The sequence below is a fragment of the Cryptomeria japonica genome, chromosome 7, assembly GCF_030272615.1.
Source record: "Cryptomeria japonica chromosome 7, Sugi_1.0, whole genome shotgun sequence".
NCBI lineage: Eukaryota > Viridiplantae > Streptophyta > Pinopsida > Cupressales > Cupressaceae > Cryptomeria > Cryptomeria japonica.
This window is the reverse complement of record NC_081411.1, coordinates 557281617-557309428: the sequence shown is the minus strand read 5'-3', so window position 1 is coordinate 557309428 and position 27812 is coordinate 557281617. Positions and strand designations below refer to the sequence as shown.

The window sequence follows — 27812 nt, the reverse complement described above, 5'->3', positions numbered from 1 at the left end:
ACGATCTCCCTTTTTTTCATTGATTGTAAAACATCTCAAAAAGAGCAATCTCAAAAACATGTTTGATCTTTATATCTGCATATAATTCCCCCTTACTCATATCACTCATATTTCTCCATTTCTCCATTTACCTTTCTCCCCCTTTGACATTAAGGACAAAGGGTGCCTTTGATGAAAAAGAAAAAGAATGCGTTCGACAACAAAAAAATGTCAAAAACGTATATCAAAAATAAATTCCTTAACTACTTTTCTTTTGAAAAATCTGCTTGCATTTCTCCTTAAGATCAGGAAGGAGAACCTTCCATGAATGTACAGCCAATTTGATGCTAATAGACAAGCTTCTACATTCGACCAACACATCAATAGCATGAGATATACTATCTGGAGTAGATGGATCCTACTCATACTCAACTACTCATTAAGAAATGTTGAGAAGTGTTCCAATTTAGCATCAACAATCTCCTTAACTCTCCATAAAATGCTCACATAATCTTTCGTCTTCCTTTGCAAAGATAATAACTTAGACTACAAGAAATTTACTTTCTTCCTTTGATCACCATCTTTATCACTTAGAAAATCAAATGTCTTACCAATAAAACTCAACTCCCCTTCAACAGATTCAACTTTTGCTTTGAAATTAATCTTAGCAGCCAAACATTGTAGACAATGCCTATATATTCTGATGGCACTCTCAATACAGTCTCTCATTTCCTTTATATATTCAGTTAAAGTTATTTGAGCTTCAATGCATCTCTTTTCCAACATGTTCTACATATTATCTATACTGACAAAGAGGTCTCTAATCATTCTTTAATTAGCTCAAACAAAGATTCTGGAAGAGAATCGCTAATATCTTCAATTTTAAGGTTTTTCTAGAGCATGTGATTTATTAAAGCTTTCTCAATTCTATCTAGCTTAATAGCATTAGCCCACAATTCTCCAATCTGATTTATCTCATCTCCACCAAAAATGATTTTTAACAAATCCAAAGTCTTAAATGGCTCATCTTCATCTTCATCTAACTCTTTTCCTTCTTTCTCTACAATAGCCAACTTTTCTTTTCCACGGGGGATTCTAGATCAACAATTTCAATGATATCTTTCTTCTTTTGATCCTTCTTCTACTTCTTAGGTTCTGGAGAACCAGTGGACATCACATCTTTCCTCTTCCTCTTCTTGGATGTTGAACTCTCCTTAGCTGAACTAGTAACAGGGGATACTGGGCCAATATACCAAACATTCTGAAATGCCCTAAGGTAATTATCGCAAGCTTCTTCTCTCTTTTTTAGACCATTTAGATATCAAAAAACTCGTCTTGCAACTAGGACTTGAGACTCCCATAACACATTTTTCATTAATGACAAGGATTTTAGAAAATATATTGTTAAGCATGCAAGCAACAATCCAAACCGGAAAGGGTAACCTTGATCCTTTGTCATTTTGATGTTTTCTAACAACTAATTTTTCAACAATTCACATAGATAAAAAAATTGTATCTTCCATAGAAAGCTTATGTGCAACATATACAACGATAGCTGAGGAAGAACCTTTCCTATTTTTGAAGTAAATTTATAAGAGATACCGTACACAACATACCTCACCACAGGATTAATGATTTTGTCAATCAATAGCGCTCTTTGATCTTCCGTTACTCTAGTTAGGGCTTCAACTTCCTTATTATTTACAATCCTTTTAACCGGTACATTCCCTTTGTCACATAGACCAGTAATAGTTGAAATGATGTCTTTCATAATTTAATAAGGTTTATTCAATACAATACTGTCATTCTTCACTCTACTTAAGATTAATCTGATTACATCTTCATTATCAAACCATGGGAATTCGCTCCATAAATCTAATCCTTTCTGTCCTAACTCCTTAACTTTTTGTAATTATACTTCACTTAAACTGCTCTCAATTTTCCTAATCTTTTCATGATTGAATTCATCTAATTGTACCTTTTTCAGATATTAAAATCCTTCGCTACTCATTTCTCTATGATCATCTTGGATTCAATGATGTAAACTCTTGTTCTACTTTTCTGCTCTTCAACTGATACTCCGCTCCTTAGACTCTTTTCTTCGCATAATGTAGAAAATGATCTTGAGTTCTCATATTTATCTTGCCAATTACTTCTAGGGTTTACTCACCAAAAAGAGTGTCTTGTCAATGGCGTCAACATGCTCACCAAATTACTAGATTTCATATCAAACACAGTCATGCATGATCCTCAACATGAACTACTTCAAAAAGGGAAGATGAAAGACTTTTCTTGGTAGCTCCCTCTAAGCCAAAGCAATAAATTCAGCTATCGGAGGAAGAGGTGCCTACACTGGATTCCAGTACACCAAGCTTGCCTTCATTATTTACCTCTTTCTTTCTCCAAACCATGACTTCCTTTTTCATTGATTCGCCAATCTTGACCACATTCTTCGCCATAGAATTCTCTATACCAACCACATTTCTACACTTATTAGCATGATGTTTGAATTATTTGCACTTGTAACATTTGATGTTCCTCTGCATTGAATTTGTTGAATGTGTTCTCGACCTGCACCGATTATCTTTGTGACCATAACCATTCATAGATGACAATATCCATTAAAATTACTATTCATCCTACTCATTCCAACTGGATAATGATTCTGACTCATAACAAGATTCCTATAGTATTTTATTTTGTGACCAAACTTCTTGCAATTGTAAGATTGAATGTTTATTTCCTTAATGCATTTACATTTTATCTTTATGACCAAATTTATTGCATTGAAAATAATAACCATTAAATGATGGGTGCCTTTGTGCATTCAGTTGATGAAACAACAATCTTCTTGCAATAGATCTTTGATTTTGGATTTTGTTTGTATCTTCAGGTTTTTTTTTATGCTTCTACCTTAACTTCCTTGCCTTTTTATTTATTATTCTAATTTTAACATTCATTGGTCTGAAATCCTAGTCCATTTTTGTCTACATGAGTTTTCTACATGTTAATCAAGTCTTCTAGTAGTTTGCTACTTTAAAGTACTTTAGTTTTTGCCTTCAGTTTCTTCACTTCTTGTTCCAACTTCTCACATTATTCAGATTTTATCTTAATTGAATCCTTCAGAGTTTCTTCCATCTTATTCTTGTTAGGATTAATGATAGTCCCAAAGATATTGAGAGGGGGGGTGAATCAGTATCTAACCGGTTAGCAGAATATTTAACCTTATTAAGAACTTTGCATTCCAAAATAGTGTACCAGTAAATAAGAATTAATGAAGTAAATAGGAACAACAAAGATAGCATAGAAAACACACCATAGCACAAGATGTTTAATGAGGAAACCCCGTGTGGGAAAAACCTCGATGGGATTTGTGACCTACAATATTCACACTGGCCAATGAATAAATATTACTTACAATGAGGGGCCTGCACATGCCTACAACTCACTGCTCAATAAGAGTCACACTGACTACAAAAGTGGATTATGAAATCCAATATAATGTACTTCTTTAAAGTAGCATCAACTATGTCAGGTTCAGTAGTGGTTTAAGCTCATTCTATAACCAAAACCTTCGTTGTCACTTATATCACCTTATACATAATTCACAACTCTTATCCATACCATACATACAAATGACCTATAAGATCTCATGCATATATATGAGTCTTTTACAATATGCCTTGTCGGCTTTACAAAAGATAATTACAATTAAATACAATAACTAAAAGTTTATTCCCTGTCGGCTGGGGTGTCGATATGCATTGTAGCTGCTATCGGTGAAGTATTTACAAGTGTATGTAGATGTCTATGCCGTTGTCAGTGCCGATGCTAGTGCCTGCCAATGGCTCTACCAGATGAGTGCGAGATGGTTGCCAGATGGTTGCCAGTAGGTTGCCATCAATGACAACACCATCATTCTCATAAGAGTGTAGACTGCCAATAATTCTTCTCCTTTATTTTCATCATTAGATCTCTAATAGTTTTATTTGCTTACTTTAACTGATTGTTAACCTCGTTATTTCTCAACTTGAACTTTTGGATCTGTTCTCTCAGCTTCTGCACACATTCATTCACTACCTTCACATTTTATTTTAATTATTCATTCTCTGATTCCACACTTTATAGATCCTCAAGAGTTGTCTTCAATTATTCATTCAACTGATATTTTTTAGTCATACTCATCGGTGCCATGATTCAACCAACAAGGATCTCCCTCAATTAGTTAAGCTAGCTAACAAGGGACTAGGCTCTGATACCAATTGTTGAATGGTTGAATGGACCAAAATACTGAGAGGGGGGGGGTGAATTAGTATTCCCACAACAATAAAACTTTTATTGATATTTTAACCTTAGAAATTAATCTCATCAACATGAATTAGTAATGCAAAATAAATAAACAACATAATCATAAGATAGACACCAGATTTTATATGTGGAAAACCCAAATGGGAAAAACCACAAAGAGGGTTAACTCAAGATAATATAAATAGTTATATGGTGTTTACAAAAAGGGGTGGCTCACTACTTCATTACAACGCAACTCAAGTTATCACAATACAATAAGGCTCATTGTCAGAATGCTCACTACAATAGAAATAAGTGAACTAAAGGTAATTGCATCTCCAAATCCATGAGGTCAATTCCAAGGTAAGCTCAGATAACAACTCAACTCATAGTTGATCTAGTAAGGGATCTCTCCAACCTATCCACAACTGCCTGCAATAGATCTGGTAAGGGATTACTGCAACACTATCTACACTCTTTCAATTCAACTTTTTACAACAGATCCAATAAAGAATTACTGCAATATTGCACTCGCACCTTTCCACATACACCTTCACTCTTACATATACATCATACTCCATTGTTCATACTACATATTTCTCACATACTGCTTCTAATCGCTTTACTTGCATACCTTGCATACCACTACTCTGTTGCTCACACACTTCATACTTTGTCATGCATACACATCCATATGTCTCTCTCTCTCTCTCTCTCTCTCTCTCTATATATATATATATATATATATATGTATATATATGTATAACATATATATATATATAAATTATATGTATATATATGTTAGGATTCCCAAAGATACTAAGAGGGGGGGGGGAGTGAATCAGTATCTGACCGGTAATAATATTTTCTTAACTTATAACATGAAAAGCATATTAAAATTGTGTACCGGTAAACCAGAAATAATGTAGCAAATAAGAATAAAAACCACAACATAAAAACACACCATAACACAATGTTTTAATGAGGAAACCCGGTGTGGGAAAAACCTCGGTGGGATTTGTGACCCACAATATTCACTCATTGGCCAATAAGAGAATATTACTGCTACGATAGGGGCCTGCACATGCAGGAAGGCCAAGTGCCTAGAGCTCACTGCTCAATTACAAAAGAAGTCACACTGACTTACAAAAATGGATTATACTAATCCAATTTCTTGTACTGCTTTAGGTTAGCATCTGCTATGCCAAATTCAATACCGATTTAAGCTCTGCTATATACATAAACCCTTATCCAATAATTCACATATTAGGTTTGCTACCTTTACATCATATTTCGCATCATACCTCTCTTACAGAATGATCTACAATGATCTCATACATATATGAGTCATATTGCAATCCGCCATGTTGGCTTACAAAATATTTTACAATTAATTACAAAATACATTAACACAAAACTGCTATTGGCCAGGGTGTCGGTGTTTTTTTCGGTGCCAGTGTTCTATATGCCAATGTAGAGTTTGTCAATGCCGGTGTCGGTGCTAGTGTCTGCCTATCAGTATCACATGAATGCAAGGTTGACATCAATGACAATACCTTCAATCACCTACAATATCTCATTGGAGTGTGCATTTTCCAACAATCTCCTCCTTTGGCATTGATGGCAACACTCATGAGAAAAATTCAAGAATGTATCCAAAAATTAAAGTCCAAAAAAAATCTTGCCAAAAACTGTATGTCCAAAAATGTGTGCTCCCCCTGAGCAGATAATCTCTACTTCCTTCTGACCATTTTTCTCATCACACTACTCCCCCTTTGACATCAATGACAAAGGTTGTCATTCACTGTCAGTGGAGTCCTACCTGGATTCTTGTAATCGGTGGGTTATAATCTGAAAAATATCTGTCAAAATCAGATTTAAACCATTACTGAATGATTTGCTATCTTTTAGTGCCTCTTGAGTTCTCTGCACTGTACCGGTCAATATGTGCATTTTCTCTTCCAGTGTCTTTAGTCTGGGAACTAGAGCCTCAGATATTTCTTTTCTCAAAGAAATGAGGTAATCTAGTTTTGGACCAAGTCTACATTTTAAATCCTTTATTCTTTCTTTGTCCTTCTCTAACTACTTGATTTTCTCTTCTTTCTCTTCAATCTTCTTCTCTATCTCCAAAAAAGAATCCGATGTACCTATCAAATTGTCAGCAATATTGTTAATCTTATCTTGTGCTTTGTTGATTTCCTTATCTAGATCCTCTGTTGGAATGTTTGTTTTACAAGTGTCTCTGTATAGTTTCTTGAAGTCAAGAATTATCTCTCCAAGTTCCGGTAATAGGGTATCCATTTTCTCTTTGTTCTTCTTCACAATTTCCTCAAAGAATTTCTCTTTTTCTTTAATCATTCTCTCTTTAAATGTATCCTCATTTATTTGATCAACAGTCAATATGTTGTCAGTGATGAACTTAGACAACGTGTCTAGTTGACCTAAAGAATATTTGTTATCTACAATACACTTCGGTGCTATCAGTTTAAGAATGGGAATTGTATCATCAATATCCTTATAGGCTTGTGCATTGCACTCTGTGATCTTCTTTATTGAATCCAATAAGACCTCTGTTACATTTGTAGGTCTGGATTATGCCATAGAAGTACCAGATGTCTGTCCAACTTCCTTCACAATAGCCATGCTACCGGTTGTGGTAATCACCTTACTTGATTCGACCTCTGGTAGGTCAGGTTGTGTTTGCATTTCTACAAACAAAGGTTTAGGATTTTTCAGTTTTGGCTAGTGGCACTGTTTCTGTCTGAACCTATGCTTCAACCTATACCTATTTTGGTTTCTCTATCTATATCTCAGAGGGTTTCTCTGAGCTTTCAACTACCGGTTTCTCAGATGTAGTCTCAATTTGTACCTATGTACTTTCCTTAGCCGGTTCTTCTGATGGTTTTTCATTTGTATCTACTGGTTTCTCAGTGGTATCCTCTGTTGGTTGCTCTGTTTGAGTAGGGTTTTTTATACTTATCTCAACTTCTGCAGCCAGTGACTCAGTAGTCACATCAGTCTTCTTGTCCTCAGTGGTTTCTCTGTCAACCACAACATTTACTTCTTGAGTGTCTATATTTACAGTATACAATACTTCAAACTCAGGATTTGTATCCTCTAGTGGAGTCTCCATACTCTATGTGGCTGGTTGGCTATCAGTAGTATCAACCGGTGGAGTATCTAAAGGAGGTGGGGTTACATTATTAGTTATTTTCAGGTTTGGAGGACCACCTACCTTACCTTTCCCCTTATCCTTGTCCTTTTGATATACTTTAATAGTCTTTGGTCTGAGTAATTCTTCCTGTTTTTCTTTTTCCACAAAGAATATATCCCATGCATATGTTGTTTCCTTAGAGACTTCATTTACTCTACCTACCATCAGTGCTACATGCCAGTGAGCAATGGAGAATATTGTCTAGTTTTTTTCACTGATAAGTTTATCTATTTCATCAGTTGAGTTGACTGGATGTACTGCAAGTAGTTTTGCAATCTTAATTTTCTTGTCCAGCTCAACGATTGCTAACCTTCTAGCTTCTAATCTCCTATATAGATCATTTGGTATTTCATCAACAATTTGAATCAAAAATTTCTTATAAATATCTAAGTGTAAGATTACACTATTTTCTATGCTTTCCTTGTCATCTGCTGATAATGTGTTGTATAATTTACTGATGTTCTTCAGTTTACCATCCTCAGTGATTTCACTCAAGAGTTTATCCAATGAAGCAATATCCTGTTTTACCTTCTTTTTCTTAGGAGTCATTTTCTTTACTGGAGGCCTAATTGCTTGTTGTTTTTGTCTAGTTCTCCTGGGTGTAGGTGAGGGTACCGGTGAGGTTTTTCTTTTCCTTTCTACCCTTTTAAATATTGCAGGAATACCACTCTCAGAGGAGGTTCCAACTAGTGAAAGATGAGCTTCCAGTTGAAGTTCTTCCAACTCACTTTCCTTTATACCAGTTTGCTTCAAAACATCTTCTTTAATTGCTTTAGCCTGTCGGATTCCTTTTCTTACTATTGCTTCAACTTTCTTAACCCTTTCCTGGACTGAATTCCACTTTCTATTGTTTCAGCATTTCCAAAAACTTTCTCAGTAGGTTCCTTGGGTGCTTCAAGGAGGGCTTTTGCATAAGTTTCAATAATATTGTCATCTGTCTCATAGCCCATTTTAGTTACCCGGATAGTTCTAGGGACAACTGAATCCATCCAGATTTCATCCTTTTTTATTACAAAACAAATTTCATTTTTATACTTGTCCACAATAGCTTGTGACAGTCTTACTCTAGTTTTCATTCGAGCCTTTAGTTCTTGAAAGTGTTCATTTAAGTTTTTCTCCTGGTTTTCTCCCATATTGCTCAATAGATCCAACAGTTGTTTTCTTACCGGAATGTCAAAACCAAAATCTCTTGCACCAATACTGGGTACTTGTTTAGTTATGTACATCATCAGACAAACAAGTAAATTTCCAAATCTGAATGTTCATTTCTTATCTCCTTTAATTTTCTCTAGATTGTCTATCAATTCATCTTTGAGCCATTCACATACATCTATTCTAGCATTGTTGTTGACCATGTCATATGCACTTTTGATACATAGGCTAGAAACTGAGTTCAACCTATTTGCATGTGTAGCTTTATAACCTAATATCATACTAATAAATCTCACATTTATGTCCTTTACATCATTTACCCTTAGAGACCTTTTGTCGAATGTTGCACCGGTTAAATCCATCACTGTGTCATTTGAGACTCTCTTCATTTTGTCAGGTCTGCTACCGGTGGAAGGTAACCCTGTTACTGCCTTAATGACTTCCTTTGTGATTTTATGAATTGTATCCAACCAGAAGAATTCACCATGAACTTTGCTTAGCACAATCCTTATAATATCCTTGGGAAAATCTGGGACACTAAAGATTTCAGTAAAACCTAGGGTTTCTACTATCTTATGTTTTAGCTTGATATTTCTAGATTCATCACAAATCACAGTGCTATACATGTTTTTGATTTCATCATTACTTAATTCCTCTATATGATAATGTATATACATCCTAGGGTCTTCAACATATACTACTCCCTTAGGAATTTGAGAAAATGCACCTATGCTATCATTTTTCTTCGCTATTTCAAGAACCAGTTTGAATATAGGTCTAGGATGCTTAATAACTTCAACAACATTAGGGTTTACAATAAATTCAGGAGTGGATGAAGATACCATGATTATAAATACCTCAATCTGCCTTTAGGATGAATGCTTTGATGAACTGCTTCACTTTTTTGCTAAGGATGCCTTCACTCAGGAATTTTCGCGCTCTCAAAGGTTTGAATGCTTGGTGAATGAAAAAGGAGCCAAAACACTTGCTTTATAATGTTATTTTCTCCAACTACCACATTTAATGCTTGTCAGTTAAGTCACAACTTAACTAGCTACCGGTATAGAAGTGATTTCAACTTCTCACCATCAATCGAGGGAATAATAGCATATTTTATTTCGTTGCTAAACCCCCAAAGGATTTTCCTTCAGTTAGATGAAGAGTCTCCTACTGGTGGAGTGATACTCTATTCTATTAGTGGAGGGGTATTCCCTTCAACATTTTGATCTAACTTTCTAATCCATTGTTTTGAGAATTCTTGCTTTACCTCTTCAACCTTTTCTTTACCTTTCAAACTAGGACCTTTGTTATTTGTCGGTGGGGACTTGCTTCTACAAAATTTTGCAATATGTCCAATTTTGTTACAAGCATAACAAGTCACATTGTTTTTCTGAATAGGTTTCCCATATCTTATGCCGGTATGTGTTATGCATTGATTAGATAAGTGTCCAAATCTTCCACAAACATAACATCTTACATTCATTCTGCAATTTTCAGAGCTATGACCAACTTTGTTGCATTTAGAACATTGACCGGTGGGTGTATTAGTGTTTTGATAATTTCTAGATCTACACTGATTTTCTCTATGACCATACTTGTTACAGTTAAAGCATTTCCCATTGAATTTGTAAGCATTAGGTTGTCTTACCGGTTTGCTATGATCATGATTGTTTGCAGTACCAGAGCTTTCACCAGTTTCAAAGCCAAGGCCATTTTTATCACCATTAGGTTTTTGATTCTTCAGCATGTCAACAAGTTCTTCTGAACCTTTCTTGAATTTCTCCTTGTGTTGATTTGCACCAGTCAGTTCATACTCCAAGATTCCTTTCTGTCTCATGAGTTCAGTTCTATCATTCTGTGTTTGCAATAAATCTGTCTTCAACATATCATTTTCATGACTGAGTCTTATGCTTTCATTTTCAGCATCATTTAGTCTTCTAACAAAGTCTTCTTCATTCTTCTTTTTGTCTTCAATTTCTTTACAAAATCTCATAGTCATATCTTGCATCTCATTCTTTGCTGTACTGATTTCTTGTCTTAGCTTGTTTACCAGATCATTAAGAGTTTCCTTTCCATCTTCCTCTTTCTGCATCTTCTCACAAAGTTCTCTTCTTTTATTCCTTGCTATAGTGTAATTTTCTTGAAATTCTTGAATGATATCCTGAGCAGCCTTTAGATCATCCTCAAGTTTGATATTCTTTACCTTTTCTGCATCATAGTCTGAAAGACTTGTTTCCAATTGCTTTCTCAAGTTTTCCATCTCTACCGGTGTCAAGATCTTCCTCAAGTTGTTAGGCTTCTGAAAATAGAGGACCGGGCTCTGATAAAAATTGTTAGGATTCCCAAAGATACTAAGAGGGGGGTGAATCAGTATCTGACCGGTAATAATATTTTCTTAACTTATAACATGAAAAGCATATTAAAACTGTGTATCGGTAAACCAGAAATAATGCAGCAAATAAGAATAACAACCACAACATAAAAACACACCGTAACATAATGTTTTAACGAGGAAACCCGGTGTGTTAAAAACCTTGGTGGGATTTGTGACCCACAATATTCACTTACTGGCCAATAAGAGAATATTACTGCTACAATAGGGGCCCGCACATGCAAGAAGGTCGTGCCTAAAGCTCACTGCTCAATTACAAAAGAAGTCACACTGACTTACAAAAGTGGATTATACTAATCCAATGTCTTGTAGTGCTCTAGATTAGCATCTGCTATGCCAGATTCAGTACCGGTTTAAGCTCTGCTACATACATAAACCCTTATCCAATAATTCACATATTAGGTTTGCTACCTTTACATCATATTTTGCATCATACCTCTCTTACAAAATGATCTACAATGATCTCATACATATATGAGTCATATTACAGTCCGCCATGTCGACTTACAAAAGATTTTACAATTAATTACAAAATACATTAACACAAAACTGTTGTCGGCCAGGGTGTCCGTGTTCTTTTCACTGTCGGTGTTCTATATGTCGGTGTAGAGTCTGTCAGTGCTAGTGCCGATGTCGGTGTCTACCTATCGGTATCACATGATTGCAAGGTTGCCATCATTGACAATACCTTCAATCACCTACAATATCTCATTAGAGTGTGCATTTTCCAACTATATATATATATATATATATATATCTCTGTGTGTGTGTGTATATGTATACATATATATACATACACACACATATACATACATATATATACATATGTATACCCAGCTCGCTATTTTAAGGGTCAACGAAATCCATTAATTGCACACAGATATATATGTGTGTGTGTGTGGACTTGAATTTCATCATCATAATACTACCTACAACATATTAGTTTCACAAAATACAAAGGAAATGCTACAGGAAATCAAAACTCAACCAATGAAACTAAATAAAATTGATAGAAAATAAAAACACTATTATTACCTTCATGATTTATGTCTCATTGTGTACTAACTCCACTGTTCCTGGTTGCTGATGGTGTGCTCTTAGACAAGTACTGATAGCTTCCAAGATGGCATATGAAGAATGGACTGATAACTGATACTATGATATGCAATGCTAAAATGACTACGCTAAATCATTATGCTATTTGCTTCAAGCTTAAAACTCACAGATGCATTAGTTTTTACAAATGATTAGCTTGAAAACTCACTTGAAGACTAACTCTTTCTCAACTCAAACTCCCAATTTTATAGACTTTGAGAGGATAAGATGATGTGGCCTGGATCAATGATCATGATCAGATCTATAAATTTGGATGGTCGTGAACAAAGGTGAAGGTTGAGAGAAAGGGGGAAGGAGAAGATAGGTGTCACTCATCTCACCTTGACTGGGTTGTTGACTGAGGGAATCTAGAGATGGTTGGAGAAGATTTAGGCATGAGAGGACAAGTGGACTCAAGTCCTTCCTAAGATGTAGGGATGTTGGAGGGATTATAGAGGAAAATTTAAGAAATATGTGTACGTACACAATATTTCATTAAATTTGGAGGTTGGAGATAAATGATGAATTAAAATTTAAGAAATATTAATATCTTTAGCCACATGATTGATGAGTTAGCAAAGGGAAGATGAAGTGGAGATAGAAGAATGAGTTGGAAAAGAGATTAAATAATTAAGATTTATTTAATATTTGAGACTATAGGATAAAGAATAACCATTAGATATTAGATATTCAAATGATTGGAGGAAATAATTAAATATTTAGATATTCAATTAATTGATCAGAAGAATAATTAAATATTAGATATTTAATTAATTAGAGGAATAGGATAGATGAATTAATTAATAAAACATTTCAATTAAATTAATTAATCTTTTCAAATTAACTATTAAATAGAATAATAAACATTAAATAAATATAAAATATTTATTTAATCGCTCGTAGCCATTTTTATGTGTATACAATATATATATATACATAAATGATTTACACAATAATACATTTATCAGATCAACATGTTTCCCAATTAATCCTTGACCAAAAACATAGTAACCAAGTCGACCTTTACATATGTTTTACACGCTTCAATTAGAGGAACACACGCTTCAATTACCAGAACACAACAAGGGTCTACCAGACCTATATATACAAACCCATAAGCACAAATTTCAAGCATAACAACTTCCAACTTCAAGATATGAATACCACATATTCCAGAGCATAGAATTCATAATGCAATAAAAACATTTGGGTAGCAATACAATTGATACAACTTCAACCATGACTAGCAATTACTAGATTCCAGAATAAGGGATTTTCCAAAAATAAATCCAGTAGATCATAGATACTTAGTTGCTCAGTATCTATTCAATATCATTGCTCTTCTTACTACATATATTATCCATTCATTATCACTACTTTGGTCACTACATACATTATTTGTTCATTATCACTACTCTGATCAATATGCTACATCCGGTCCAACCGGATCACCGGGTTTGACATCAATAGCAACAATGACAACAATGACAACATTCACACAAATCTAACACCATCAGCCCCAAAACAACCTCCAATGCAAATGAAATGTTTGAAGTCACACCATGTTGAGACACCTTCTAAATACTCCCAAAATACTTCCCATGCTATCGCATGCTACTGCATGGACCAAAACACCAAGAGTCGGCCCCAAATGATGACATAGTTAACTCATACCACCACAAAAGACACAATCTTTAATTTGAAGACCACCAAATATACTTGTGAATGACCAAGAAAGAAACATAATACATTAGGGAACCAAAAAAAACCACCCACAATACTCTATCAACTTATAACCAAGGAATGCAACACATTCATCCATACCGTTGTACTATAACAACATCATCGAGAACTTAGAGTTAAATAGCTTCAACTATAGATCACCTGATCACTTGAAGATTGAGATATGAAGAGAATATTCATTCACAAAAAATGTTCTAAAACCATGTAACCATTTGATACTTATCCATCACAGAGTGGACCATAAAGTGTGGTAGACTGTTCACCGAAACAGTCACAATTAATTTAAAAAACTAAACCAATTCATATAAGTTACCAATAAAGATTTAGAAATGCTAGAACATATCACAATTTGTCATTATAAACATCTATAAAAATACTCCATACAACCACACATCTTCTACACAAACTTATACCCATTGCGCATTACATAATTATTTTCGAACCAAATTACAACTAAGTACCTCATCCAAACCAACAAGGTTGACATTAGTGACAACTTAAAATAATTTTTACAACATGAAATAACCAGAAAAAAATTTGATTTCTCACCATTATCTTAGCCCAAAACTTGAAGATCACTATTATTCTCTAGCCTCAAAAAGCCATAAAAAAATGGTTTCGAAAGTTATCTCTAGTGGTGATTAGCTAACCTGAATAGAAATATCCTCTACAAGACAATATATTTTTAGTAGGATATTTGATTGACTATTAAAGTGTGAGTTTATATTAGTTGGACTGAAAAACTTGCTTTTGTTTGTCTTTGGAGAAGAGGTTCTTATTGGGTCTCAAGGAATAACATGAGATCTTCCCATGATGCTAATAACTATAGGAAATTTTTTCCCATTCTCATAAAAATCATATTTCAAAAGAAGTAACTCGGAGGGATGGAGAAGAGTGAAGGAGGAAAAGAGTGTATTTATGTGTATATCTTACCCAAATTTAGGTTGTAGCATGGGCCCAATATAAGAAAGTTCATGGCCTTAAAATAGTAGGTCAAGACATCATCCAAATTTGCATATTTTAAACTGACAGAATATTCTAAAGAACAATCAATATATATTGGACCATTTTCCATAGAGTCACAAGACCCCCCTAAGAGTGCATGGGAGGTTTTGGTAATTATAGCATCTTTCAACAACATCAAGACAATGATAGGTAATTCTTTTCGGTATTGACCTACGATCCCTATTCTTACATATGACAGATACATGTATTAAAATTTTTGGGGATCTGCTCTTGCTTGACATTGGAGCTCTCCAATTTTGGTTTTAGTGAATAAATTTAAGTTCCCTTAAGACCCATTGGTTACTACATGTTGTAACTCAACTACTTTACAATGACTTGCACTTTTATAATCAAAAATATTCCGGAGACCCTTAGGTATATCTTTATAAATATCAACTACTTTTATTCTAGGGACTCTAAATTCTTTATCAATAAATCTATCATTATAATCTTCTAAAGCATTTGAAGAAGAACCTTGCAAACAAAAATCTTGCTCAAATTGTGTGAAAATGTGTTTGAAACTTGCCTCAACATTTCGTGCATCTATTTGGTCTTGACTACTAGGGAATGGCTCCATAATTCTAGTATGCTCTAACTTGTGCTCAAATCCTCACTTGAGTCACAAGTCTTATTGCTTGAATCTATCCACTAGCAATGCCTTGATATGGATAAAAATGTGGATCTTACTCAATTAGGACTTACAATGAGAACATTGGGATTTGTGAGAGACAATAAGGAGAGTCAATACAAGGAGTTGTATACCACTATGGATTCAAGATGTAGGTTAAGATAAACAGATTGTGAAAATGCAATGAAAATTTTTGTATTCACTTTAATGCAAAAGTTGGAATGCAAGATTCCTTACAGGCTTTGATACCTTATTTTTGACAAAGCTATGAGATAGAATTAGGACCAACTTTTGTTACTTAAATCACACGCTTAGACATATAGACTATATAGTTTATTCAAGACAATTAGACTCATGAATTAAGTGAGGTGTGAGGTTGTGGTTCCCTATAAGGGAAGAGCATACTTCTCTACTCACTTTGACACAATCTAAGAATCCCAAATGAGGATGCTACTTGGATGTTAGAGGATGATATCAAACAACATGGAGTCTTATTTATGAGCTCATTTCATCAGGAGAATGAAATCTTTTTCACCCCCGTTGTATGGTGCAGGGCACCCTAGCAATTTTACTCCAATGTTGTCAATAGATGTTCTAGGTTGATTTTTTTCATTTCATGAATTTAATAAGGTCAATTAGGACCATATTTGATATATTTGTTTCATGTAGGGTCCAGGTGTTGAGTTTTGTCAACTTTGTCAAAATGTTGCAAAAGTTGCAGTGTTACATTTTATGCAATTTTGGTTTGTTTGGAAGACCAATGGTTAGTAGTTTAAAAGTTGGTTATGGACCATTGGTGTTTGATAAACTTATATATTTTCCTCTCAGGCTCAAGGAAAAGATTGTTGATGCAAATTTTAAAGGAAAGCAATAAAAACTACATCATTTTCCTGCATTTACTATTTTTTTGTTGTTGCAGTGATTAGTTTGTGCTGGTATGGAAGGATAATGACTCAAGACTAGATGAATTTGAAAGAAGAGTGAATTCCATTCATTTTGGCACTGGTTTTGTGAAGTCTCATTAATTTTTGAGTATTTAATAAGCGATTCATTGGAAACAGCCCTAAAACTCTTGTTTTGAGGGTTTGAAGTGAAAAATGTGAATACCTGACCATTCTAACATTGAAATTTTGGCCAAAATCGGTGGAATGGGTGGGATAGGGTTGATCCACATGGGATTTGAAGGATTTTTGCAAGAGATGAAGTTTGGGACATTTTTGAGCAATCCCTAGCCTAACATCTTCATGTGTTGGGCTTAGGAGTGTAGGTAGAAGTGGGATTTTGCTGGAGAGAAATTTATAGTGGAAGTGGAGGATAAAAAATACTTATTGGGACCCTATGTGATGTTTTTGAGACTAAGGAGTGTAGGTTTGAAGTTTGGCACTTGTATTTCTAACACTTTCTCTGTAAAAGTGGCCTAATTAGGCCTAAAAGCACATTACCAGTCTAAAAAAGAGGTATCCATTCCAAAACAACCCTTAGGGAAAATTGGATATGTTATATATCAGCCAAAAGGGTATCCATAAATGGTCTTTTTTTGTCTTAAAACTATCCATACAAAGAGTTACTTTGGAAAAAACCTCTAAGTAGGGCTACAAGGAGTCTAGCCTAGTTGTGAAGCAACTCCCCTCAAAGCAAGTCATGGGGTCTAAACCAGGGTATGATGAGTGTTTTTATGATGCCTTTAGTCACTTTAGAATCATTCCTTTGAAAGGTTGAAATTTTTTGAGGTCTGTCCTAAGGTTGTGTTAAAATTGTCATTGAGTTGGGGTCTAGTGAATGGATAGGTGAGTTGGGAGAATGATTCCCACTTTGAACTTTTGTGAGATATCCTAGGTGGCTGAATTGTGTTGGTTTTGACTTGATGTTCTGCTCTGCATCATTTTGCATAGAGATTCAGGTTTTTAGATATATATTGCCTATTTTGTAATTAATTTTCTACTTACCTTTGTCTAATTATATGTTTTGCTTTTTTATTGCTACAACATATTGAATTCACACCACCAATGTCTTCTTATGTAGGTTGAGGGCCCTTCTTGCAAATGAGTTCCCTATGTTGCATGCCAACATGCACCATCAATGCATGAGCCACCCTATACTTCAATTCAACATTTCTACTTGGCAATGGTATGTGACAACGAGGAAGCGTTGGTGCTATGTAGAGGAAACTCAATGCAATATTTTGTTTTGGCCATAGCAGGTGCCTAGGATCATTGAATCGAGCACAATGACATACAGAAACATGAGAGGATGGTTAATAGAGCTAGTGCCTGATGCTTGGATGGGTAGTGTTTGTTATGATTTTGCAACATTTGCCTTGGTCTTCGACTACACGAACTTGTTTCGTATGGGATGCAGACCTAGATCTTGAAGTAGATTTTTGAGGATCCAATCCAAATTTTTTTGATGCTCATACTTATGTATCTTTTATTTGGTAACTGCGGCTATTTTGTAATACATTTATATGGAAGTAATGTATTTTGGTCACTCTTTTGGCTTTTTTTTATGTTGTTTGTTCCTGTTGTAAAAACAATGATTGATTGCCTTTTTAAAAGTATTTATGCCTCAAACTATCTGACATATGTCAACCAATAAATTGAATCTTAGTGTAATCAGAGATGTAATGTCCTATTCACTTAACAATAGCTCTAATATGTTAAATAACAAAAAATGAAAAGTAAACTAAGATTTGGCATGTAATAATTTTGAGTAGAGTTGGGTAGTTTTTGACATATTTTGGCATGTAATTATGACAATTATTAGGATTGTTATACCCTATTACCTTTGATGATGTTATGGACTTGATTTTTTGACATTATTAGGATTGTTATAACAAAAGAAACAACATAGTATGTTCCTATTCTACCTCAAATTGGAGTGTGCACTAAGTGAACTAGCTTGACTTAGGAAAGGTGTAATAGTGATTGTAGAACACACTGTGTTTATCACCGATTATTTTGATGAGAGATCCTACAAGTCTCTTCGACACCCTTTCATTTTGATGTGACTTTTTCTTTTGGTGAGACTTATTTCGGGCTTAGTAGATCCTCAAGGTCACACTGATATCCATGTTTTGATGTGACATTAAACGTGTCTTGCCGACAAAGTTTCCTTTTTCGATGTGACCTTTCTTTCGATAAAGCCCAATTTGTTTCTTGTCAGCCCTTGGTGCTATAGCGATATGACTCTTTTCGCTATGACACATGATATATCTTGGAAATAATGGTAATACTTGCATAATAGATCAAACAACATGTTTTTCACTATGCCCCGCCATCTTTTGACAAGGAAGACTAGAGAAGAAAGACTCTACGGGGTCATAGCCTTAGTGGAGAAAAAGGTATCTTGCCAACCCACAGGAAGGAAGTCTAATGTAAAATGATCTTGCGGGATAATAAAATGGAAAAAGGTGCATAGCCTCGCCATCCTGCAGGTGTATTTTGTGATGTTAAACACGCGATTGGTATTTCACCCAATACTGACACTAAGGTGGTCCACAATGCCGACATAGAAGCGGTCCACATAAGCGTTTGACCACGTTTTGACCCAAGGATGAAGATGTTATGGAGAATGTGTCTTGCATGGGTCTAATTTTGTGTTGTTTCCAGTTAATAAGGTCATTTTGGACCATGAATAGTCATTGGGATTCATAAGGTTTGGTGCCATAATTACGATGAAAGTTGCCAAAGTTGTTCAAGTGTTATCAATGTTGTAATGCAACTTTCCATTATTGTAATGTAACTTTTATAAATATTGTTAAGGGATAGTTGTGTATTGATTGGAATTAGCATAAATATTCATTGTATACTTGACCTAAGGGGTTGGATGAATTGTAGTTGTGATTGCATAATAAAAGTCTACTTTTGTGTGCAAATTTCCAGTTTTCAGTCCCTTATCTCTCTTATGTACAGATTGTACAGAGTATTGAGGATAAATAAATGTTTGAAAAAGATAGAGAATTGAACTAGCTTTCGTTTGAATCTGGTATCATAATTTTTCATCTAGTAAATCGAGAGATATTCCATTTTGTGTAAAAGTTGGTTAAAACCCTACCTAGGGTAAACCGAGAACCTTAAAAATGTGATATCTCTAAATCTGTATGGTGAAATATCCTAAAATTTGGTTTCAAGGTTTGTACAAACATATTTTATCACGCCTCAATGTTGCAGGACCAATGGAGTAGGTTTTCACGTGGGAAATTAGGATTGTTGGTTTGATATGATACATGTATCAACTAATTATGAAAGTTTAAAGACTTCTTTACATGCTACAAATGGAATTTGGGTTCCTTGCAATAACTGAAGGTGTTGTAGAATCTATGGAGGCCTCAAATTCATTTTCCTATGTTTTGAATGGATTTATTGGGTTATTTGGAGTGTCCTTAGTATGACTTTCTTAATAAGATAGATTGTGACAATTTAAGTAACCAGTGCCTTTGATCACAAATTTGTGTCTTAGGTGAGGGATATGGTGTCTAAACCTCAAGAAGTGATCCTAGGAAAATGTGGGAACCCTCATAATCTATTTCAATTGAGATGAAGCCATTTTTGTGGAGAAAAAAGGCTTTAGGTTTGAGTGTCTCATTTAGGCAGTGTTTTCCCATTTTGACAAAACAATGAGCAATCACCATTTTGGGTACCTTTGAATTGAAGCTATATTGAAACCTCTTGAAGGGCATTTGGCTGAGTACTATGAGTGTCTCTAAAGAAATATTACGTTAAAATAATCACCAATGTTTTTTGTCATCTCTATTATTAATTCATGTATTAATTTTATTGGATAGAGCAATAAAGAAAAATTACAACTTCAATAATGATCAACTCCAAAGGCCAAATCCACCAAATCAACAATTGCAACAACAATTTCTTTGTATTCATGTAGTCGTATTAAATCAATTTTCTACATCATCTTCAAAAAACATATACATCATCAAACCAAACAACTTGCATGCAACTAAGTTACAACTAACATTATTCCCAAGCTAGAGGCAAGCTTGATCTATTATCATAGACTTGAAAACAAGAAATCCCCATGAAAACAATTGTACTAAACAAAACTTGTACATTTTTTTTTTTACAAAAGAGGTATCGAGCACCCTATAGGTACTGATGATATGCATAGAGATTGGAAAACATCAGTTGGATGTTCCATCTTTACAATCCAGTGCATCAGAGATTTATATTTGGCAATGATGGGAGAGATCCTATATGTGTTGTTCTTATTCCATGACACTCATTTGCAAATATGATAGCCTCTTGCATCTTGTGATCATACTAAGAATGGAAGAGATAACCCAACACCAACATCTCTTGCACCTCTCATACCTGTTCAGTCAGTTGCCTTCATTAGAATGCTAGCCACTAGTCCACCAAATGACTACTAGAGAACCCAAACAAAACCAAAAACAAAAAAGAGTCAATACTTGAAAAATGAAGCTAATCTAATTCCATTAATGATAGGTGTAGATTACATTGAATGTTCATCAAAAGTAACATGGGCCATTTTGGGAGATTTTGTACTGACCTTGGTATAATGTTTGCGACATTTTTTTTGTTGAAAAAGTTAGAACCAATAATGTTCATCCAAGGTGCCAAACTAAGATGAGAAAAACTTTCATTTTTGGGGGCCCATATGTATGGAATGCTACATCCTCATTGAGCACCTGAAACAATTGCATAAACAACATATGAATAATACACGGTGTGTTTCTCACACATTCCATATGAAAAGCACAATGTGCGTCTCACACAATAATATAAGAGTACAAGTTTATTCAAAAATGCAAGAACATATTGATATTTGAACAATAAAACAAGAGTACACTGATAATTAAACAAATAATACAGACATATCCAACAATATGTGAAACAAATGTTCACATTTATGACCAAAGTAATTAGACATGCTAACTAAAATAAATTTTTCAACTGAAGTAAGCAGATGATGTCCAGAATTGTCCAACTGAGCAATAAAACAATGTTGGAAATGTCAAATCAAGCATTAAGAGAGAGATACACAATAAAATAATATATTCATCATATCCTCTGCTCTCTAGTTTGTGCAATGGAGGGAAGGCCTTCATAGAATCTACTTCTTTTCCTAGGGTGTTTATGTATCTCGGGAGGTGTGATCCCAAGGGATCGAAGCCTTCCACTTGATCACCTTGCAATGGCAGGCTGCTTCATGGGAAATTTATTCATCTTCATATAGTGGAGGTCATCATCCTGCATGAACCCATAGATAGTATAGATAAGTAACTCCAATACAATAGGAACTTGTGCAATGAATATGCTAGTGCAGTGGATATGAAGGAAACTATGAGACGTACCTCAAACTACTTTTCTAGCATGTTGGTGATCATGAGGCATTGATCCTGTAACAATCCACATAGAAAATAGATGAGAGGCACCAATACAACAAGAAATTGGACAATAAACATGCTGGTACAATGGATATAAAAGAAAGAATGAGACGTACCATAGGCTTCTCTACAAGAGATTTTGTCATGTTGGTAATCAGGAGGTGTTCATCTTGCACGAAACCATAAACAAAACATATGAGTTGCACCATTAAAATAGCATCTTGTGTAATAAATATGTTGAGACATACCACAAGAAGCTCTATAGATGATTTATTTGTGGTGGTGGTTGGAAGGGGTTCATCCATCACATCATCAATGGTGAGGTGTGTATCATGCAAGAAACCATAGACATTATAGATGAGTTGTGACATCATAATGGGAACTTTCCCAATGAATATGCCAATACAAGGGATGTAAAGGAAATTGTGACATGAACTTCTTGAAAGGAACTTTGGCCATCATTAATTTGTGCAAAAGAGGAGGACCAGGCCAAGTCTGAGATGTTCCATATCTCAAATGAATCCAATCAATCAACCAAGACATATGAGAATAGATGTTGATAAGGCAGCTTGACATCTACGTCAAGCACCTCAACAAAATGGATTTTCACAGTACCCGATGGGAGTGGAATATTGTGGCAAACTACACCACTTCCCATGACAACCACCTTGCCTTTTCCAACAAGCACTCCCTTCAATCGAAGCTCAACATGATCCCTGATAGCATAAGTGCCTTCATCATGTTCACTATTATCATCCAGAGCACAATTCTTAGACGCTCTATGCACTGCTTTAGAGGGGCTTTGTTACAAAGTTAGGAATGTTGTTAGTTATGGTGCATAACCTAATGTTTGGGATATTGTGATTGAAGACAATCGGGATTTTTTTGTTATCATTGATTACACAAAACAATGGTTCTATACATACAAAAGGAGATTGAAGAGGTTAGCCTTGTGTATGAAAGGCTCAAAACAATTAATCATCAATAGATTAAAGACACAAATCCACAATCATCAAAGACAATAACAAAAAGTTGGGCAAAGACACAGACCAACAATGCATATGTAAAAACATTGCCCATATAAACATAAAACTTAAGACATACAACAAGTTGGCCAAAGACATAGGATAGTGATTACGTAAAAACATTTCTCGTACATATGCATCATTAAACACATACATCCCTTTCAAATGACACTTAAATATTCGAGCTGCAGTTGACTTATAATTAACTAAATTACTTGAGTGAGAATGTGGGCTTTCAAAGGTGACATGGACATTAGTTATGAACTAACTCATTCCACCAAAACTCATTAACAATAATAAAAACTTAAAAGAACCATCATACAATATGATTGTTGAAAATAAAATGCAAGAATATAATTTGTCCTTTTTCTTCTTCCTTTTTTCCACCTTCTGCCACTTTTCACCTCCTCATTGAACATTGCCATCCTCATGCAAGTGAGGTGCTTCAGATGCAACCTATAAAATGGGAGCATCAATGTAAACTATCAATTGATTAGGCACATGAGATATGGGTGTAATACAAGAATATACCTTCTCCTTTTTCTTTTTGCTTTCTTCCACCTTATGTTGCTTATCACCTCCTGATTGAACAACATCATCCTCATGCGAGCAATGTACTACTTCAAATGAAGCCTATCAAATGGGAGCGTTAATGTAGGATATCAATTGATTAGGCACAAAAGTTATGGATGTAATGAAAGAATATACCTTTTCCTTTTTCTTCTTCCTTTCTTCCTCCTTGTGTTTCTTATGACCTCCTGAATGAACAATGCCATCCTTATGTGAGAAAAGTTCTTCAGATGCAGCCTGTCAAGTGGGAGCATCAATGTTAGCTATCAATTGATTAGGCACACTAGATATGGATGTAATGCAATAATATACCTTCTCCTTTTATTCTTCCTTTCTTCCTCCTTGTGTTGCTTATGACCTCCTGATTGAACAACACCATCATCATGCGATAAAGGTGCTTAAAATGCAGCCTATCAAGTGGGAGCATCAATGCTAGCCATGAATTGATTAGGAACACAAGATATGGATGTAATGGAAGAACATACCTTCTCCTTTTTCTTCTTCCTTTCTTCCTCCTTGTGTTTCTTATGACCTCCTGATTGAACAACGACATCCTCATGCGAGAAAGGTGCTTCAGATGCAGCCTGTCAAATGGGAGCATGAATCTAAGCTATCAACTAGTTAGGCACACGATATATGTATATAATATAAGAACATATCTTCTCCTTTTTCTTCTTAATTTTTCCTCCTTATGCTGCTTGTCACCTTGCGATTGAGCAGTTCCATGCTTATGCAAGAAATGTACTTCTTCAAATGAAGCTTGTCAAAAAGGAGCATGAATGTAAGCTACAAATTGATTACCCATGCGAGATATGAATGATATGCAAGAATATACCTTTAGTTTTTTTTCTTCCTTTTTCTCTCCTTATGTCAATTGTCACCTCTCGATTAAACAACACTATGATCACGCGAACCAGGTAGTGTTCCACAAGCAACCTATCAAAATACAAGCATCGATGTAAGCTATCAATTGATTATAAATATGAGATATGAATGTAATGCAAAAATTTACCTTCTCTTTTTTCTTCTTCATACCCTCCCTATGCTTCTCATCGCCACCCAATACAATAGTACCATGCTCGTGCGAACTATGAACTACTTCAGAAGTGGTGCAAGAGAACCTAATGGGATTATACCTCCATGAGGATTTCTAATGTAATTTTCATGTGTTGTCATGTTTTGATTCAATAAGGTCCTATGGACCATTTGTAATAAGTTTGGAACCCAATGGGTGAGTTGGATTGGTCATTGGCCCTATTTGGGAAAATGTTGTCATATTGTTGCTCGATGTGGTCAAGGTGTCCCCTAGGGTGACTAATTATGTAAAAAGTGATTATTTGGGCCTATTTAGGAGCATCTAGGATGATTTGATGTTATTTGGGGTCATTTGACCAAGTATGACAAAAGTTGTAAAAATCTTGCAAAAGTTGCTTTGCAACTTTCCAAGTTAATGTTGTAAAAATTGTAAAAGGAAACCCAACGGTCACTCACTTTGAAAATTAGTTGGGAACCATTGGGAAATTACTTAGAATTGTTTAAATTCCCCCCTTTGGGTCGAGGAAATGGGTTGATAAAGTTTTTGAAGTGATTCAATACAAACAATTCTAATTTTCCTACAATTTTCCTACTTCCTTCGTGTTGCAATAATTTTTACTTGTTTGTATGCTACTTTCTAGGCTGAAGACTCACATGGGTAGAAATTAGAGGGAGTATAGTTTCATTTTGTGGTGATTTGGTGCATTTCCATCCAGAATTGAGGGAGATACGAGTATTTTTGTAGAAACAATCTATAAACCCTTACTACCTAGGGTTTGGACACAAAAATGTGAATTTCTTCCACATTCCATCGTGGGTAGATAATTAACCAGGTGGAATGCTATGGTTATATTTACACTTTAAGATTTTTTTATTTGCAGGGTAGGAGATCATGTTTGGTGGGAGAAAGTTGAGGATTTAGGCCTGGCATCCCCTATGTGACAGACCTAGTTTTGGACCATGGACTACAAATTAATGAAAATGTGTTAGATTAGAACTTTGGGAACCCAAAACCAATTGAAAAATTTGTTTGGAGTTGAATGCCAACTTATATAAGTGTTGGATTGAAATTTGAGTACAAAGTTAGAAGGGTTGCTTTGGAAAATGGGGCTAATTGAGCCCCTGAAAACAATGACAGTCCTATTTTGGTTTATGTGGTCTGAAACAACCTAAAGATATTTTTAATATGTTAAGTAACTCCTTAATGGGTGTCTATATATTCTTTTCTTTTTTCTCATCCTCACTGTGAAGAAAGTTATGTGCCTAAAACTCAAAATGGAGACCTACTAAGAAAATGCTATGGTTATGAAGGAACTACTGAGGGACATAGTCAGAGGTTCCATCTCAATGTTTGAAGGGTTTTATTATGCTTCTATAACCCATTTGGGAAGCTTTCCCCTAGGGTTCTAGCTAATTTGAGTTAGTAACCAAGTTTAAGCTAAAAATTGTCTATGAATAGGAAGGTGGTGAGTTAGGAGAAAGATCTTCCTTTGAGGTTTTGTGAGCCCTTTTGGTGATTGTTGTGAGTTGGTTTTGTCACTTGGTACCCTCTGCATCAAGAATCAACCTATCAGAATATAATCATGAGAAGTTATTTGTGAATTTCATATAGATCTTATCTATCGATGTTATAAAATACAATCAATTTACCTTCACTGGTTTCTTCTTCCTTCGCTCCAAACTGGACTCCACATCACACAACTGCCCCAAATGCTCCTCATGTAGTTTTTTGGGGTCACTATGGCCTTCACCTCATGATTCACAAGGGTCGTGTTGAAGTAGAGTACAAAGTCATTCAACAGTATGCATGCAAATCAAAATACTAAATATTGTTGGATAGTAGAGTTGTTAGAATGTGTTGTTGTCATTGATGTCAACATATTCCAGTGTTGTAGAGAATTGGTTTGTTGTAGAAAGTTGAGTTGGTTTGGGTGATCTATTGTAGATGTGCTGATATGGATTAATCGGTTTTGAGATACTTATCTCTAGTTGATTCAGTATAATTTTAAGTGTTCTAGAAGGTGAGTTGATCGAGTTATGTGATCCAGTGTGATGGCTGGTTTTTTAGTGTTCAATGTTGCATAGTTGTGGTATTTGATCCATATTCTTCAGAATAATTATATCTTGAGTTGTGGATTTTGGAGAGTGTTTGGGATGTTCATGTGTGTCCTATGATTAGATGGTTCATGATTTGGAACTTCACAAGTGCATCTTTCAGTTTGACAGTTGGTGTTCTTGAGCTTCGGTGATGAAATGACGATGATTCATGTTATCCGATTTGTGGTGGTTATTTCAGTGGAATTCACATTGCTTGTTTATATTCTCTGATTGTGTTCTATGAGTTTTGGTAGTCTGCATTGATCGTGGTGCACGTTATTGAAGATTTTATTGGTCTGGTGGTATTCTTCATGTTATGCGACAGATTGGGTGGTTTAATGTGTTGCGGATGATCTTGGTGATCTATTTGGTGGTGTTGTGTGTTCAAGGATTTGATTTGGGTCCATGCTATATACTACACACCATTGTATTGGTCTGGTTATGGAATTATGTATCATGTGATGTAATTTTTTTAATTAGGTCTTATGTGTTGAGCCGACCTTAAGGTTAAGGTTGATGATTTGTATAAATAAGTATTATAATCATGTAAGATGTGTGTTTGCAAGTTTTTGCAGTTGGATCTATGATTTGTGAGAGTGTTGTATGAGAGAAAAAGCAAATTTATCTTTTGGTAGTGGAGAAGAGTAGAGAAGTGTTGTTGTGTAGACAATGTGCTTAACTAGAATTGTGATCAGGCATTTAGAGATGCTATTCTTTCAGTTCATGTAATTTGTATTGTTGTCTGATATTTGTAAGGCAGAGAGCCTTCCCAAGGTTGTAGCCCTCTATTTTTTTTGAGAAGTGATCTCTAGGCAATGTGCTTGAATGCATGTGCATTCCCCATTGTAATATTTACATATAGTACTGTAGAGTATCATCATATTATGGGCAAGTTCCCACCGTGGTTTTTCCCTTAACTGGGTTTTCCAGGTCAAAAATCCATGTGTTATGTGTGCTGTTGATGTGGTGTTTATCTTTGCTATTTCTACTCCTAATCAAATCTATAGTTGAGATTTATTTGTTTGAGTTTGGTTAAAACTGATTCAGCCCCCCTCTCAGTTTTCCTGCATTATTGTTGCCTTGCTGCCAACAATTGGTATCAGAGCTAGATCCTTTGGAAGGAGATTGACTGCTTGGGGAGATCCAAGATGGAAGTTGTTGTTTTCAAGAAGGAGAGTCTGAGATTTGATGGAACTAATTAATCTATATGGAAGAGTCAGATGGAAGTA

General features: G+C 35.0%; 1 protein-coding gene across 1 annotated transcript in view; it reads right to left on the bottom strand.

Annotated features, from left to right (window-relative positions):
- Nucleotides 1–23289: 23289 nt before the first annotated feature.
- The window catches only part of LOC131856849 (uncharacterized), a 79214-nt gene continuing 74691 nt past the window's right edge, over nt 23290–27812 (bottom strand). The window contains exons 2-5 of the mRNA XM_059208786.1: nt 23937–24035; nt 23590–23688; nt 23413–23514; nt 23290–23337 (exon numbers count right to left, since the gene is read on the bottom strand). Coding sequence (XP_059064769.1) covers nt 23290–23337; nt 23413–23514; nt 23590–23688; nt 23937–24035 — 348 coding nt within the window. The remainder of the gene's footprint in view (nt 23338–23412; nt 23515–23589; nt 23689–23936; nt 24036–27812) is intronic.